At 46.3% G+C, this 16,367-nt stretch overlaps 2 protein-coding genes across 2 annotated transcripts in view; both read right to left on the bottom strand.

Moving 5' to 3' along the window:
- Positions 1 to 2,559: 2,559 nt before the first annotated feature.
- BRK1 (BRICK1 subunit of SCAR/WAVE actin nucleating complex) lies at positions 2,560 to 3,083 on the bottom strand. Its single transcript, XM_082289097.1, has 3 exons — positions 2,951 to 3,083; positions 2,780 to 2,862; positions 2,560 to 2,702 (listed from the first exon to the last, which is right to left on the bottom strand). Exons 1-3 carry the CDS (start codon positions 3,066 to 3,068, stop codon positions 2,676 to 2,678), a joined length of 228 nt encoding a protein of 75 aa, XP_082145223.1. The 5' UTR covers positions 3,069 to 3,083; the 3' UTR covers positions 2,560 to 2,675.
- Positions 3,084 to 3,126: 43 nt separating this feature from the next.
- FANCD2 (FA complementation group D2) overlaps positions 3,127 to 16,367 on the bottom strand; it is a gene marked incomplete at its 3' end in the record, with an annotated part of 35,192 nt that continues 21,951 nt past the window's right edge. Inside the window, exons 29-43 of the mRNA XM_082289086.1 lie at positions 15,469 to 15,585; positions 14,506 to 14,638; positions 14,200 to 14,311; positions 12,577 to 12,690; positions 11,889 to 12,016; positions 10,476 to 10,575; positions 9,625 to 9,747; positions 8,779 to 8,872; positions 8,162 to 8,233; positions 7,274 to 7,312; positions 6,751 to 6,825; positions 6,488 to 6,562; positions 3,911 to 4,057; positions 3,304 to 3,387; positions 3,127 to 3,216 (exon numbers count right to left, since the gene is read on the bottom strand). Coding sequence (XP_082145212.1) covers positions 3,127 to 3,216; positions 3,304 to 3,387; positions 3,911 to 4,057; positions 6,488 to 6,562; positions 6,751 to 6,825; positions 7,274 to 7,312; positions 8,162 to 8,233; positions 8,779 to 8,872; positions 9,625 to 9,747; positions 10,476 to 10,575; positions 11,889 to 12,016; positions 12,577 to 12,690; positions 14,200 to 14,311; positions 14,506 to 14,638; positions 15,469 to 15,585 — 1,503 coding nt within the window. The remainder of the gene's footprint in view (positions 3,217 to 3,303; positions 3,388 to 3,910; positions 4,058 to 6,487; positions 6,563 to 6,750; positions 6,826 to 7,273; positions 7,313 to 8,161; positions 8,234 to 8,778; positions 8,873 to 9,624; positions 9,748 to 10,475; positions 10,576 to 11,888; positions 12,017 to 12,576; positions 12,691 to 14,199; positions 14,312 to 14,505; positions 14,639 to 15,468; positions 15,586 to 16,367) is intronic.

Raw genomic sequence — 16,367 nt, 5'->3', positions numbered from 1 at the left:
TTAAAACTGTTTCCTAAAATCAAGGCTCTGCTCGCAGTAGGCACTGAGAGAGCCCAAAGGGTATTTACTAAAAGCTAGAACTATTTGAGAAGTCTGGTCCAATCCATTCATCTTAAAAGATGAGCTCTGGATCAGAGACTACAACCTTTTTGGGCTACGCAAAGCTGGAATCAAGCTCTAGATCCCTCTTCTGCTGACACCACACAAAGCGTGATGCCAACACACCTTGTCCCCCACCCAGGATCAAAACACTACTGCTCATTCCCAAACCTTGGAGCCTCTAATGAGGACTGCTGGACTGCTCCAATCACTCCATGAGGCCTCTCTGCCTGTCCAGCAGCCAGTCAGCAATACAATCCCACTGTCTGTCATCTGAGAGTGCAAACCTTTCTCAAGCGAGGCTCAGCCTCTCTAGGTCAATTCTGGCACCTTCGTAAGAGGCTTCAAACCAGCTTCTCTACAGTTCAGGCTCTGGGAAAAGGTCTCAGACCACCAACAGGTCTCTGCTGACCATAAGGAGAGCACCCAGCCCTCTCAGGAGACAAGGACAGCATGCTGTGAGGACAGAGAGCACACTGCCATCTGCTACATCAAATGTGTGGTGGGAAGAACAGCACCGCTAACACGCCACATAAATCAGTCATCTAAATTAGAATACACAAATCCACTCCAGAAAAGTTTAATGTAGGTTCCTGGGGCATCATATTCTGAAAAAAAAAACCCCAAAACCAAAGTACAGTACAAAGAAAAAAAGGCAAACAGAATTCCCCAGTATTTAAAATAATGAAATGTAGCAAAGCTCCATCTGTTACAAGGCTGCACCTCACAGCAGCTGCTGGAAGCAGCAGTCTCAGCCTGAGGACCAGAAGGCTTCCCCACCTCCCAGAGATGGCCTGGAATAAGCAGCACCCAACCAGAACACTTGGTTCCTTAGGGAACTAGTAAGACTCCTTGAAAGGAAAGGGGCAGACTCTGTACTGCAGTGAGCTGCTCAGCATCCCTGCTGGGACATGAACCAGACAGGCTGATCCCATAGTGCTGAGGCTCTGCGAGAACACATCTCCTGGGAGGAGCGGCACCTTCCAGCAGATCCCACCAACTGCATGGCAAAACCTATTCCTTTGAGAAATCCTGGTATCAGAGGAAAAAGAGCCATTACAACAGCCAGACAGCAGACCAGGAAGGGATCCGAGACACACCACACTACTAGCTGGGAACAGAAACAAGCAATGGATCTTGAGTTAAGAGGTCAGCCCAGTTACAGCCCCAGTCCCAGGGATGTCTGGTACCCTGTCTACCATTCCTTGAATTGAAGAATATTAGCGTAATTTAGGCAAGGACCTCTGGCGGTCTCTGCCTCACCCCTGTCCCATTCAAAGCAGGGCCAACTTCAACACCAGATAGTTCAGGGCCTTCTCCAGATAAATACTGAGTTATCTCCAACCATGGAGATCTCAGGACTCCACTCCAGCACATCCACAGTAAGCAGTGCATGGGCCATGGCAGTACTTTTGACGTACTCGGGCTACAGAGCAGCCACCTTGGAGCCAAGAGAGAGTTGCTTTCATTCCATCTATCAATTTTCATATGACAACAGTCTAATTTGATATGGCCCCTACACCTAAGGGCAGTGACCCACGGCTGTTCCACTCCACTGCAGGGCTGCTACAAAGCACTCATTTCCACAGGTACAATGCTCCAAAAGCAGCCCAGCCTCGCTGGTGTGCAGCCCAACCTGACAGTAACCACCATGAGAGCTGAGGGAAAGGCTGGAGGAGCACTTATTCAAACAATGGAAAACACAGATATTCCTATGGAGAACAAAACCGTGAGCTTGGAGGAGGACCTACATCAGCAAGGAACCAGCTGATGTCAGACAGCCTCAAAAACATAACAAACATTAAGTAACCCAGGTGCACAGTAAACACTGTAGGCATGACACTGCCATCATGAAAAAGCTATGATTACAGTTGGGAGAATATATCAAGGTATTTAAAGCCTGCTGGGAAGCAATAAAACCTTTGCTGACACCAACTCCATGGACTCCCCAACAAATGCTAAATACGAACAGTGAATCTGCAGATCTAGATGCCCACTGAAGAACTGAGATAAACAGAGGAGTGGTGGGAAGGGCTGAGAGACTTCCTTCTCCTTGCCACTTGCCTCGCAGAGAGGAGAAGCACCTCTTCCCTGGTGCTGGCAAAGGGCCCTCTTCTGTGGCATGTGCACCATGCCAGGTGAGCCTGCTGTCCCCACACTGCCCTGACACGTGCACATGTGAAGGCTGAGACACCCTCCAGACCACAGGGATCACCAGATTTTCTGCTGTGATCCCAGCAGGAGCACAAAGCACCCCAAAGGCCGATCAGGTGCCTCCAGGAGCTGACAACAGCCTGGCCCGCGGCCCCTGTGGCACGGCCACCACACGTGGGAAGGAATGCGTGCCCAAACCCCGTGGGTCAGGCAGATGGAAGGGCAGGCTCTGGACATCCAGGACGGTGGCAGGGAGCCGGGCATCCCACGGCCCGGCCCCAGGCAGGCAGGCAGAGAGCAGGCAGGGCAGGAGCACAGCGGTTTATTGGCAACACGAGCAGAGGCGGCGGCGGTGGCGGCGGGCCCCGAGCAGGGTGCGGGGCGGCGGTGCTCCGGCGGCGGGGGCCGGGGCCGCCCCGGGCCTATGTCAGCGTCTCCCCCTTGGTGACCTACGGGAAAAGGAAAAGCCTCAGCCAGGGCCGGCCCCGGGCCCAGCCCGCACCCGGCCCACCGCCCCGCTGCTCACCCGGGCCTCGATGTACTCGATTCTCCGCTCCAGCGCAGTCAGCTTCTCGTTCAGGGTGGCCAGCCGGGACCGGCACGACATGTCTGCGGGGAGGCGGCAGTGAGACACCGCGGGCACAGCCTGGCTCGGCCCGCCCCGCCCGCAGCCCCCGCCGCCGCCCCGCGCCCTCACCGAAGGAGTTGAGGAAGTCCGCGATCTTCTTGATGGAGCTGGTGATCACCTCGATGTATTCGCGGTTGGCCCAGTCCTGGTGGATCTCCCGCTGCACCGGGTCCTCCTGCACCGACATGGCCGCCGCCGCCGCCGCGCCTGCGCGGGAGCCGGGCCCCGCCCGCCCGTCCGGCGCCTCAGGGCCGCGCTGCCGAGGGGCCCGGCCCGGCCCCGCCGCGCTCCTCGCCGCGCTCCTCGCCGCCGTCCGTGTCGCTGCCGCTCGGCTCCTGCGGAACGCGCTGCCGTCAGCGCCGGAGCTGCACCCCCGCCCTCCGCCGCCTTCGAGAGGCGCAGTCCGGCAGCCCCTGCTGTACCTCCTCAGTGGGGCTCTCCGCCGAGCCCTCCTCGTCCTCATCCGAGCCCCTCTCCTCAGAGGCCTGAGTCAGAATTTCTTCTCCCTGAGATGAACGCGAAAGATGTGGACTGAGTGTATGCAAAGCGGCCAAAGCATGCCAGGGTGGGATGGAAGAAAAGGGCATTTTGTTGTCTTCTTAAATAAAAAGACTTAGAGTAAAAAAAAAATCAGGTTTTGTTTAACTGTCCTGCTTCTACAGTGGAAGATGAAGAGCCGGAACTGGCTTCTTTTAAAGCCACACGTGAAAGTGTGGGAACCTGTTCAAATGACCTTTATCTCTTCCCTCTTGTGAATGAAGTTCTTGCCAAAGAACAGCCAAAAAATCCCCATACCTGTTCATTACAATCAAATCTGATCCTTCAGTGCAAGAGCCTAGAGATGCAGATTCTTAATCTTAAAATAAAATGCTTCTTTCTCCTGCACTAGACATGACTGTACTACGGTCACACTGAATTTGGCCTTTTGGCTATACCCATGCAACAAGGGGAGATTTAGAATTGTCGGGACAAAATGAGCATTGTTCTCTCCCAGATTTTAACTGCCCCAGGCAGGGCAGTGATGCTCACCTGAAGATCCCGATTTTTGAGGATGCCAACCCAGAAAGCCTCCTGGCAGTGGTTGAATGCCAGCATTGCCTTCACTCGGTACACAAATTGTTCCAGGGACTTCTTCAACAAAGGCACATGGTTGGTCAGTCCAATGTCTTGGTGAATCTATGAAACAATAATAAAATCTGATGAGGACTGATTCTTGCCTAAGTGTTCTGGCTGTTTAAAAGCTATCGGTTATCAGGTGGGATGGACATGAACCCCGCAAAGCTTGCCCAGATTACATCACTTCTTGGCCAAATTATAGCTATTGTTAAAAAATAAAGCTCAGATCAGTATTTTGTCTAAAATGATCCCTTGTAACAATCCAAACATCTATATTCACTCAGATTAAAAAAGAAGCCTCAGTTTTTGTCATGAATTCTAGAGAGAGGCTAGTAACTCCTCTGCTGAATTCCTAAGCTTAGAAAAGAAAAAATGAGAAAAGGTGTTAAATACACCACTTCCAACACAATCTTTTCTTGCTCAATGCCTCATGCAATTCCTTTGCACGGCATGTGTGTGCACTATAATCTCCAAACTCAGCTTCTCTGGACCAAAAAAGCACTGGCTTTTGGAGAACTAGGACAGGAGGAACAGATGGAGTTGCTGTAAGCAAAAACCACCAGAGGAAGGGCAGCTATGCCAGGTATCGTAAGAGATTTAGCTCTGGGTGAGCATCTCCTCCTGCTAGGCTTCAATCTGCAGTACAGATTCTGCAGTCACTGCTAAACCAGAAAGCCTGTCAACCTGCCAAAACCTGCACAATTCTTCTGTACGTAAGTATTTTCCTCTTTCATGGGAATACTTTGTAATATTCTGGGATTAAGATGTTCTCATTAGATATACTCTGAATTCAGGTCACCTGCATTCTTGGAAGAGTTCAACATGCCTGAGCAGAGGGACACTGCTTTGCTTCAAGTTCTGCCAACAGGGAATGGGTAACTGATTACCAACAGCAAGCTGTTCTCTAGCCTGTGTAACAGGCAGGACCGAGCAATCATCAGCACTAATCAGAACCAAAACAGCAAAACCCTTGCTAATGACACAATCAACACTCACAGTGCTCCCTGGGCCCTGGAACCTGCCCAGCTGTGTGCAGGCAGTTTGGAGACTCAACAAAGTGCCACGGCATTGGCAAAAATCTGTCTCCAGAAACTGTCCACATGCCCAGGGTTAGATATGTGAATAGAAAAGAGGCTTGGTGTGAAAGGGGAAATGACAAATACTTAGGAAATGACAGGGGAAGCTGATTGCTGTTGCCTGCTGTGTAATGCTCTTTAAAGCCACACGTATTGAGGGAGAGTGACAAATCTTAGGTCACACAGCACAACGGGTCAGTGAGAATCCATGAGGTTTGTATGAAAGTGAAATCAAGGTTGGTTTAACAAATGTTGGTGTCAGCTCCTCTTCAAACAAGTATGGAGCATTCATGGCATACATTTACTTGCCCCAGATTCAGTTTCTGCCTTCTCATTCTTGCAAAATGATTTGGCACAGAGACCTGTACCAGAGCAGCAGCAGAACTGGGTGCTCACTAATTGCAGCTCTGTGCTAACAGGGACCAGGGGACACAGTGCTTGAAAATGCTGATCAAGTGCAAAGACAAACATGACATGGAAAGCTGCAATGCTGTTATCCTGCTTACAAGGTGAATTGTGACTTTAAAGCAGGCATGAGGATTTCATTTTCAAACACAAGAAGGACTTTTTAGCATTGTCAGGGTTTGTGCCAGCTTCCAATTCTCACCCTGTGCTGAGAGCTGCAACAGCATGTTCTGATCTTCAGCTAAATTTCCATGCTCCTGATGCCAGTTCTGGCCTAAATGGGTAGCAAATCTGGCTTGGGAGCCATGCTGGTAGCTGGCTTTCCACCTTCAACTGCTTTGGTAAAGCTCCCTTCTTGGACAAGTGTTCATGAACCTTTTAGGAGTTGGGAACAAAGCAGCACACGTGAAGTTCTTTCTTCTGTGTGACTCTCTCTTGCAACAAGCACTGTCTCTCCACACTGTAAGCAAAGTTCTAATCCTCTCCTTCCTTCCTGCCCCAAGTCTCCTACAGAGACAGGCAGTGTGCTACCACCCTCCTCCTTCTCCCTTTGCCCTTGCCAACGTAACAAGAGGAAAGCCACCTCAAGAGGACTTTGAGCAGGGCTTTTTCCCCATTCGCCTCCTGTTGCTGATTCTTGTGACTGGCAAAGCTTCTCTCCTATATTATCAGTCTGGCATCTGTACTTTGTTCAAGGTCTCTAAGGTCTTAGCTTGTGTCCTTGGAAACACCCCCTGTACAGATGCCAACAACCAAAGATGTCCAGAACCTCTGGCCTAAAAAATATTATGCCAGCCTCATCTAACATCCAAGTCAGCCACTTCCAGAATAAATGCTTCAACTTTTGGGCCATTAAACAAGGCTATTTCACCTTCTCTCAGAGTTTTGTTTGCACAGACACTGCTGGAAGTGTGCAAGTAGAACCTGCCTGTGCCCTGGAAAAGCAGTGGAAGGGAAATAATACCATCCTTAGGACAGGAGTTTGTGCTGCAATTGGAACTTATCTTACCTTCGAATGGCCACACATGTGATGAAGTTGCCTGGTACTCAGCTGCAAGGTTTTCAGCAAACTCTGCACATCATCCTGCAATAAATAAGTAGAACAGCAAATCATTCTCAAAGGACTTTTCCAGAGAGAAACAAGAATATTGAAACAGCATTAGTCTTAGCAATCCTTTCAAAGAGCTATGATATAGAGGTAAGATGTGTGTATGCAGAAAATATCAGTCATGATTCCCAACTGGTTGCAGCCAGTTCTGTCCCCAGGATTACCGTGTGCTTTTTAAAGCTGTGGTCCAGAAGAGGCATGGCAAGCTTCAGAAATGCTTCTACAAAGAGGCGGCCATACTATAAAAGAGTGATAAATATATCAGACAGCAAATTTAAACTCCTTTTCAAAGAACCATCACAAAGTCAGATGAGATAATGATACATTCTTCCAAGCTACCCCAGAGACTGTTCTTGCTTAGAAGAAGATTATATTCATGTGAAGGCTGTACTGGAATATATAGGCTCAGTAAAGCATCCCACTTTAATCACTGCAAAGAGAGGCTAGAAGGACAAGGTCTCATCATTGTACACATCCCTGGTTTAATCCACCAGGCACCTGGGAATAAAACTGAACTAAATGCAAGATGTTAGAATCACTATGCATATATACGTATAGCAAAGTATAAGGAACACAGTATCTGCTTCTTCCAGAGAATCCAGTACCCACTCTACTGCACTGGAGGCAATGATTCAAGAAAGCTGGTACTTAAACTGCTCTCTTCAGTTATTTTGAACTCTTGCTTACCTTCAGGCAGATGCTGAGTACAGGCCTGCTGTCAAATACCTACATGGACAAGAGGAAAGTAAGAGTCAGATCAGTCCACAAGTCTAAAAAAACCATGTAAGCACAGCACCCAATTGAAAACAGCCTTTTATGGCACACCCCTGTGAATGTGTGAACCCTGCTTTAAGGCAGCATCCATTCTCAACTTTCAGCAGGAACATCACATAAGCACATGAACTGTCGTGGCTCTCAGGTGGAAGCCCTTGACAGGATGGCTGTTTGGGGGTCTAAGGTGCACCTTTTGCAGATGGCACAAAATTATCTCAATGAGTCTAAAGTTCTTAACAGTTTGGGACCCAAGAGACCCAAGCCCAGCTGATGGGCAAATAACCACATAATGAACAAAGCAAAACTGAGATGGGCAAAATAATGTGAAGGTACCCTGGTGCTGCTATGGACTAAACTGAACTATGGACAAAACTGGGCTAAGTGGTCCAGCTCTACCCTTTATGCTCTGAAAAGGCATCTGGAGCACAGGTAGGGCTCCAGTGAATGCTGCTGTATAGAAAAACCTGGACTTGAAAAACCTCGGCTTGCCAATTATCCCTTCAGATACGTAAAAATAATCAACGACCAACCTTCCCAAGAAGAACAGCGCAGCTGTGCTATCACCTTCTGCCCCAAACAGTATCACACTCTCAGACACTCAAAGAACCAGCTCCAAAACTGATGGAGGGAAATATTTCATCCAGTGGGACTGCGCACAGATTATTACTGGCTTTAATTACCACCCTCGGGTTGTTCCCACTAGTCAGTCACACTTCATGTTTTTCCCCAGTGTTCATGAGCCTGGGAACACCAGGTCTTGCTAGGAATTTGAAGGTAAAGGCAGGACAACCAGAAGCTCACCTTGACCAAGTTAATGAGGATGTGGAAATTCCGCACAGCAATGTTCCAGCGCAGCAGCTTCTCCAGTTGCACCTATGGGATGCAAGGGGACAATAACCCAAGATGGTGCATTTCCTCTCACCTTGCTGGATGTGCTTTCAGCAGTTGCTGTACCCAAAGCACTGCTGTTGTTGAAGAGAGGAACAAAGCTTCACCACAAGCATATGTATCACAGCAAAAACACTCCACGGCAATTCCAGCCTGTGGCTTTAAGTGATGGGAGTTAACTCAGTTCCTTGCTCTCAGAGCAGCTCTTGGTTGCAAAATAATGTTGTGCTCCCACACAGATGTGCAGAACAACTGCACAGTTTAGTAATTTGCTCATTAATGCCTATTTTCTGGTTACAGCTTCTGCTGGATTTACTACATTTTTGACATGGTGCAAATCAGGAAAAAAAGATGCTCCTTATATGTCCCCCTGTATATCAGTGTTGATATACATTGATGAATGAAGGTGTCTGAGTGCATTTCCTACACAAAGTTCAGAAGTAAATTCCTTTCCAAGTTATACATCTTTATTGTACTGTCCAGTTTAACTTGAGCTCCCCTCAAAGAGTCCAGTGCATTTATTTTCCTACCTCACTTGAGTCTGATGGTTTCCCAGCTGGGATGCTTTTCACTGAACTCTCCAGCTGAGCCATCATTACTCTGAAGAAAACTGGGAATGTCTGCCTATGGAGAAAATGAAAAAACTGCAAGTCAGCTCTGAGTATCTAGATAGGCTGCTTGTCACCAAAATGGTGCAGAAAACTCAAATGTTGCCCAGCTGGGCATCCTTCTCAGTAGGAAATCACAGGATTAAGACTCATAACCATGTCTAGCCCAGCCCAATTGCCCAAACAGATGGAGAATCCTGGGAAGTCACTACCACTGCCCCGGTATGAACCACACCTAGACACCACTGCTTCCTTGTAGCTCTGGGGGTGCACAATAGAAGGCTTGCAGCTCTCAGCATAAGATGATTTTGGAAGTTTCAGAGTGCAGGAACATTCTTCATCCCTGCTTCCACATTCCTATGCCAGGGGCAGCAGCACCCTGAGTGCGTTTTTGCACACTGCATACCAGCCCAGGATTGCCTACAGCCACCCCCGGCCTCTGAGGGTGACTTTTGGAGTGCTTTATACCACCACAATAGCACAGAGACAACACACCTGATGACAGACAGCAGCTCATTTTCCAGTTAAAATGGTTCACAGCAATAAACTCAACATCATGTTCAGCACGGGACATTCCACTTTGGCATAAAGCTACCATGTGCTACCCTGTTGCATAGTGCCAAAACAATGTTTACAAGTGTCCAGAGCAGCCACCACAGTACCAACATGAAACCATAACAGGCCCCAAAATAAGAAAACTAAGTATTTAAAAGCAGAAATTGCCATTATGCATATCATAGAATTCAAGGTTTCTATTGTTATAATTACCTGCTTAGGGTAGGATAAGTAGAAGAACATCCATCTTTGGCAGAGTTCATCAGTTCAGGAACACCAGCACCGGAAATTTCCTCTATGGCTTTCAGGATGTTATCTGTGTGCTCCAGGTAGACACTAAATCCAAAACCAGCATAGCTGATCAGTAGATATTATGCAGAATGACACGACAAGGCCTTGAACACCACCCTACCTGAAACATGTGGCCTAAAACTGTCGAGCTCTTCCCTGCCGAAGGTAATCACATGCAGGAAACCCAAAGCACTGCTTAGAACTCTCACAGTGATGTCATTAAAAGCTACCATGATCTGAAACGTACCTAGATTCAGTACTTCCTCATTCTTATGTTTAGGAAGGACAGGCTGGGAAGAGGATGAAGTGGAATTGCCCTTTATGAGAGAGAACATCCAAGAAGTATGGGTGACACTGCAATGGCTGCCTGCTGTAGGCCACCTGTATCAGGAACAAGCCAACAAAGCCTTCTACAGACAGCCAGGAGTACCCCCATGTTGCAGGCCCTGATCCTCATGGCAGACCAACCACTGTGACACCTGCTGGAAGGACAGCCCAGTAGGGCATAAGCAATCCATGAGTCTCCTGGAGGGCATCGATGAGAATTTCCTGACACAAGTGACAGAGGACCTGATGAGGAAAGGTGCTCAGCTGGACCTCACACTTCAAACCAAGAAAGAAACTGTGCTTTAGAAACAGTGTAAAAAAAGGGCTTTAGGCTAAGCTGTGCAAGCATGAGGGTTGTGATTCAGAGGAGCCATTCCTCTGCAGCAACAGTAATCATTAAAATAAAGAGTGTCTTGGCATGCCTGAGGGAATGGCTTGAGCCTTACCAGAGCAGGGTGTGCAGGGCACTGTTGAACTGGCTGCCCTTCTCTCGGTCTCCACTGGGCTTCACCCAGGACTGGCAGAGGAACTGCTTTGCTAGAGAAGCTGTGGAATATAAGGGATAACTTAGTGAAAGAAGAATCCAAAAAATTTCCTTCTTCCATATAAAAGCAGCGTGTCCAAATGATTTTTTGAAAGATCACAATATCACTACTCCTCATGTGCCTGAACTTTGTAAGTCAGAATGCATTTTCCCTAAAAAGCTGCAAGGCCAAAAGGATATATATCATGATAACAAAATATTTGCACATCCAGTGTGTCCCTGGTCTGGAATACCTGTTCACATCAGAACCATGATCCACCTCTGGCCATTTCTGACAAACTTAAGTTAAACCTTATTTGTTTGGCAGTTCCTACAGTGTGCCATCTGTTTGCTTTTAATTAGGCCATATGCAACCCTTAGGGTATCCATTTCTAGAAATGGAATTCCAATAACAAGTGACTTGGCCCTTTGGCCACAGCACTATAATAATAAATGTGAAAAGACAAGTTTAAAGTTTGCAGATTTCTGAAATCAAAACTGCAAACAAACCCACTTATCTCTTACAGAAATGTTTAAAATCAGGAAGTGATTAGTTAAAATATCTTATTCCCTACCACACTCAGTCAGTAGCTCTCCCAAAGTGGGACTGTTTAAAATAGTAAAACAGTCTTTAAGGAGGGAACTTACAATTCTGTGTGGCTATGGGGATTGGAGAAGGACAAATTCTAGAGGTGTCTTAGTATGACAAGGAATGGCTGAGAGAGGCAACTGTCTGGAGTCTTAATTTCAGCGTGTGCTGAAGTGGAGACCAAGTAGTTTTCTTGTATATTCCCTACAACCATGTCTGTCCCTTATCTGCTGTTTATCTTACATAATGGGTCCCAATCCATGAGAGGAACTTTCTTAACTGAAAACATTTGTTGCATGGGGCTAAGAACTTACAGGTTTTCCTTTTTCTGCCTTGGAGTAACAGCTGTATTTGCAGCTCATTTCCATAAATTTTGGAAATGAGCTATCACAAACATCTGTACTTACAGTAGGAAGTTACATCAGATTAAGTCTGTGATAAGTCACCTCCATAACCAGTGATTAAACTGGTACCAACACTGAACAGCAGGCTCGTGCTTAGAACTCCTAAAAGCTGTGAAGCTCTCATTTTTAAAAACACCAGCTGGAGTCTGCCTGTCTGCATGTGACTGAGGCACAGCAGAACAAGTACCAAAGAGGTTCCGATATATTTACAGTTGTTCCCTTCATTAATGGCTAGGACTGTTCACCCAGTGAGATTACCAGGATGCAAAAGGGAAATCTCTCCCTTAAAAGGCCAAAGACCACAAAAAAACTAATCTGAGATGAGTGGCTCTTCACACGTTACCCATTTTCTCCTTCTTCCAGCCAGACATGGGTTTCTCAGCGATGGCAATCAGGAGCTGAGTGAGGATGTAGGCACAGTGGAAGCTGGGAACACTCTGCTGGAAATTCAGGAGGTACTGAAAACTCTCACTGAGGGTAACAGGAAAGGGAAAAGGTAAAAACAGTGTAGACAGGGTAATGTCTCAGACACACAGAAATAAAAAGGAAGCACTACACCATCTCATATCCAAGTCTCCCTATCCCAGTGTTTTGTCCCTGGCAGTGCCCTTCTGAAGAAAGCATTATCTGCCACTAATACATAGGAATTCAGTCACTGAGAAACTTCCCTCAAGCTCCAGCCACTCTAAGTCTAGCAACAGCTTTATATACTGCTTTTGCCTAGTGTACCTGTAAGCATTTTAACTCTCCAGAACACAGTCATTCCTTCTGTGAATCCTACTAATCTCCTTGTCTCAAACAGCATATAAACAAATGAGATCCACAGATTCATGTGTATTTTACATTTTATATTTTTTACTCCTTTTCATGAGGTTTGACTACACTGCCATTCAATTAAGTACAAAGCTCTGTTTGAAGTGAGTGTAGTCTCTATGAGAGCTCCCAAACACACATTTACCCATAATGCCCACACAAAACGGGGAAAAATCCCTGAAATCTGTTCATTTCAAGCCTTGTGATATAGATTCTACCTTATCAGTTCTTCAAGAAGAAGAAACTCTGTCTCTCCTGGCTTTAGCCGGTCTGCAAGCACCTGGAGAGCTGACCTCAGCAAGTCAGTATTTTCATGCTGAGAAAAACCATTCCTGAGGGGGAAAATAATCCAGTTCAACATCAGATTAGAAGAGCTATCAGATGCAAATGCATATCTAAGCATATTTGGCAAGATGAAAAGTAGAGGAGCTGGATACTCAAGAAGAGTCCTGCAGTATGAAAGTTATAAAGGGACACAAAAAATTGAAAACTCAATGGGAATGGAAAGCCTTGAGCACAAACAATACTAACTTTTCAGTTAGACTACAGCTCTAGCTTGGTGAGGAGAGGCCATTTCCCATAATTGGAGGTCCATATATACTAAGCCAAAGCTATGGAGACCTGAAAATAAGAGGATGTATAATGACAGTTGCTGTCCGAATGCAGTGATTGTGGGTGGTGGTCACCTCCTGAACAACAGGTAGGAGCCTAACAGGGAGGAAAACTCTAAAGATCTTCATTATTTCTTGCACAGTGTCTGTGAGGGTATGTATGCTAGAAAAGCTCAAATACATCCACATTCCAATTCTACAGACTGAACAGGTGGGCTTGATAATGGTAATGCTCAAGTGCACCTGTACCACACAAGTTAACTAACAACTGGTAATATAAGAGGCCTTGACTAAACATATGTAAAAGGAGCTGTAATTTGGTTGTTGAATGTAGTGGATGGACAGCTCACCCCAGTATATGGCTGTCTGACCTACAGCAAAACAGAATTATTTTATACTGGACAGCAAAACTGAGCTTGAGCTGCCTGTTACAAAGTAGACCAGGTTCTCTGATTTACAAGATAGATGGGCTCATGAACAACCAACATTCACTCTGGCTAAAGAAAGAATGACAAATCTGGGAATAGTCAGGAGTGGATCTGGGGTCTCGAGGTTCCAGTAGTGGCCAACAGGAGAGGCAGACCTCAGACTTGACTTTTTATGCAGTTACTACTGTTTATGAAGTACAACAAAGGTAAAATGCTTTCCACATGCAAATCTAAATTGGGGTTTGGAAAGAAACTTTTATGATACTATCCTGGATTATGTTAACAGATGTAGAAGTCTGCAGGCTGCACAAGCATTTCCGAGTTGGACATTTGTGAATCCAGCTTGAATGCATCAATAGCATTGGCTTGTTGCCAATGCACATTCATCCTTTTCCTTTGCAGAAGAAATTCTTCTATCACTCAGGATTCTGGCAGTGACAATTTAGCAAAGGATGAGGGGAAGGAAATGGGAAAGGATGGGTAAGAAATTCCAGGATCCCTAGACAGAATGGAAGTTTCACAGCTAGGTGTGCCAGAATACCTCTTATGCTGATCTTGACCCAAAAGCCCATTGACTGAATTCTACCCAGCTCAGCGCTTCATCACCTACAGCTTTAGCACAGCTCACAATCAGGCAATGAAGCCTGGCTTAACTAAGAAGTGCTTAGAAGTGTCCACCCACTCCAGTGGGTTGTTTTACATAACTGGCAGGCCTTTCACAGGGTGCAAACACTTTAAAGGAAAGAAACAAGAAGAGGAAGCAATAAATGGGTACAACTATGGACTTTTCTTTTAAACTCACCAAGCAAATAAGGAGCGAAAAGTCAGTAACAGCAGTTGGTAGCAAGAGGACATCAGCTGGTGCTCCTGGATGTTCACTCCTGGTTCATCTTCTGCACCCTGATTTTGTACAGCTGCCTTTAATACAGAACAAATAATTCATTAAATGCTATTCCAAACAAAGATAATGGCACAAGAATCCATTTCCATAAATTCCATGTTTAAAAAACCTCAAGAAAACAAAGTGACTCTTTTTCCCCCAACAAAATGGAAAATATCTTTACAGGAGACAAAACTTGAGGGTTTTTTGGTCAAAATTGCTGCCCACTGACCTGGAAGTAGTTGTGCATGTTCTCCATGTGCTTACACAATGGCTTTAGTAGATTAACCACACACATAGCAACTTCCTTGGGGGATCTCTGACACAGATGGGAAAAGCCAGTATCCTTGTTGCCTCTTTCCTGCAGCAAACCCAAAAGTTAAAAGTTGTTTCATCAGCCTTTCTTGAAAATAACCTCAATTGCTACATCTTAGACTGCAGCCAAGCAGTGCAATTCCTGATGTCATATAGGGTCAGGGAGGGTCACAGGGTAGGAAAGATGGCTTCTGCTGAACAAGCACCACCAACTCAGACAAGTGCATAACATTTGACTAAAATGATAAAACTGATGTGACACACAGCTCTGTTAGAGGATCATTTAGGTTGGAAAACACCTTTAAGATCAGAGAATTCAACACTTTACTCAAACACTAAGTGAAGGCAGTCTCTGCACATGGGAATTAAGATAGGTAGAAAAACAAGAACAATGAATATGACAGAGCCCATCAGGTTGCAGTGCATTTCCCAGTTTAATGCAGTGGGACATGCATTTACTTTTCTCCTGAAGACATCAGCAAGGAGTCCCTGCACTCAGGGGGATTTCCAATGCAGAAAAAGCAGAAACATGGATGCAGCAGCTTCTGCTGGCTGCTGCAGCCATCTGGCCTGGATAACCTGGGTTGCTTCTTGAACAGCACAGCCAGTCTCCCCAGGGAGGGCTAGGAAAAGGGTCACTTGAGTTTTGAGGATACAAGACTCCCTCAGTTAAAAACCCTTTCCTGAGATGTGCAGAGAACCAGATGCTGCAAACACTTCAGCAAAAGCAGTGTACACAAGTCTCTTTTGAAAGAGCAAGTGCTGCTCTAGCACAGAGCTGGGTGTCACACTTCCATTCAACTACCAAATGAAAATAATTCTGAAAAACATTTCTCGGGAAAGCCCTGGAGGCCCCTGATGTGCTGCTGTTCTTGCCTTTGGAAAGGGCACCCTCCTTGTGGAGCCCGAGGGCAGCACATGTTCCAGCTTCCAGCACAGGTCATCCAGAAGGAAGCAAAGCTCAGCAGGCCCCAGCTGCACAACTTCACAAGCCTGCAATGAAAAGAACAGTCAATCCCAGGACGCAGATGTAACGGTAGTGCCTTGAAGCTCAAGTTCACCCTGTTTCCAGTTATGTCTCCTGGATTGCTTAACCTCAGGAGGGACTTATTTGGTAGATGACTGGTTTTATGGCTCCCCCATGGCAGGTATGGGGCACTGGTTCCACTTACTCAAAGGACAAAGCCATCCTGATGGTCTAAACAGCTGAGGCAATGTCAGTACAACTTAACAACTGAGGAAGAACAGATTTATAGACATTGACATTGAAAATAAGCTCCTGAGGATAAAAAGAGGTTTAAGCCCAAAGAGTCACAAAATTCACCAAGTAACAGCCAAGAAGTTAATTTGAAATAATGCCACATGGCCCAAGAGACTTCCAGTTGGCCTGTGACCTGCATGCACAGAGACAGCTGTCCTGCAAGGGCAGACCAGGCTGTGCTCCAGCCTGCCATGGCCTTTTCGCATTTTATGCATTTACTGTAGCCTGACAAAATGAGACTCCAGATGGACTCAGCCTTCCTACAAAGAGGGTAACAAAATTAAGCACTTATATTTTCCACAGCCATAGCAATGCAGTTTTATACAAGCTCCCAGATGATACACGGGAACCTGTTCACTGAGAGCACCTCCATGACTCCAGTCCCACATTTGTGCTGTTTAGGATCTCCTGATGCCTTGAGACACTTGAGTTTTTGCAATACAGGCTTTACTTTATGCCACAGGTTCTTTTTGATAGGCAGTACTTCATGTATTTACCACCCCATAGCTTACCT

Source organism: Coloeus monedula, assembly GCF_965178545.1.
Source record: "Coloeus monedula genome assembly, chromosome: 11".
Lineage (NCBI taxonomy): Eukaryota > Metazoa > Chordata > Aves > Passeriformes > Corvidae > Coloeus > Coloeus monedula.
The sequence above is the reverse complement of the archived record's forward strand: the minus strand, read 5'-3'. Positions and strand labels throughout refer to the sequence as shown.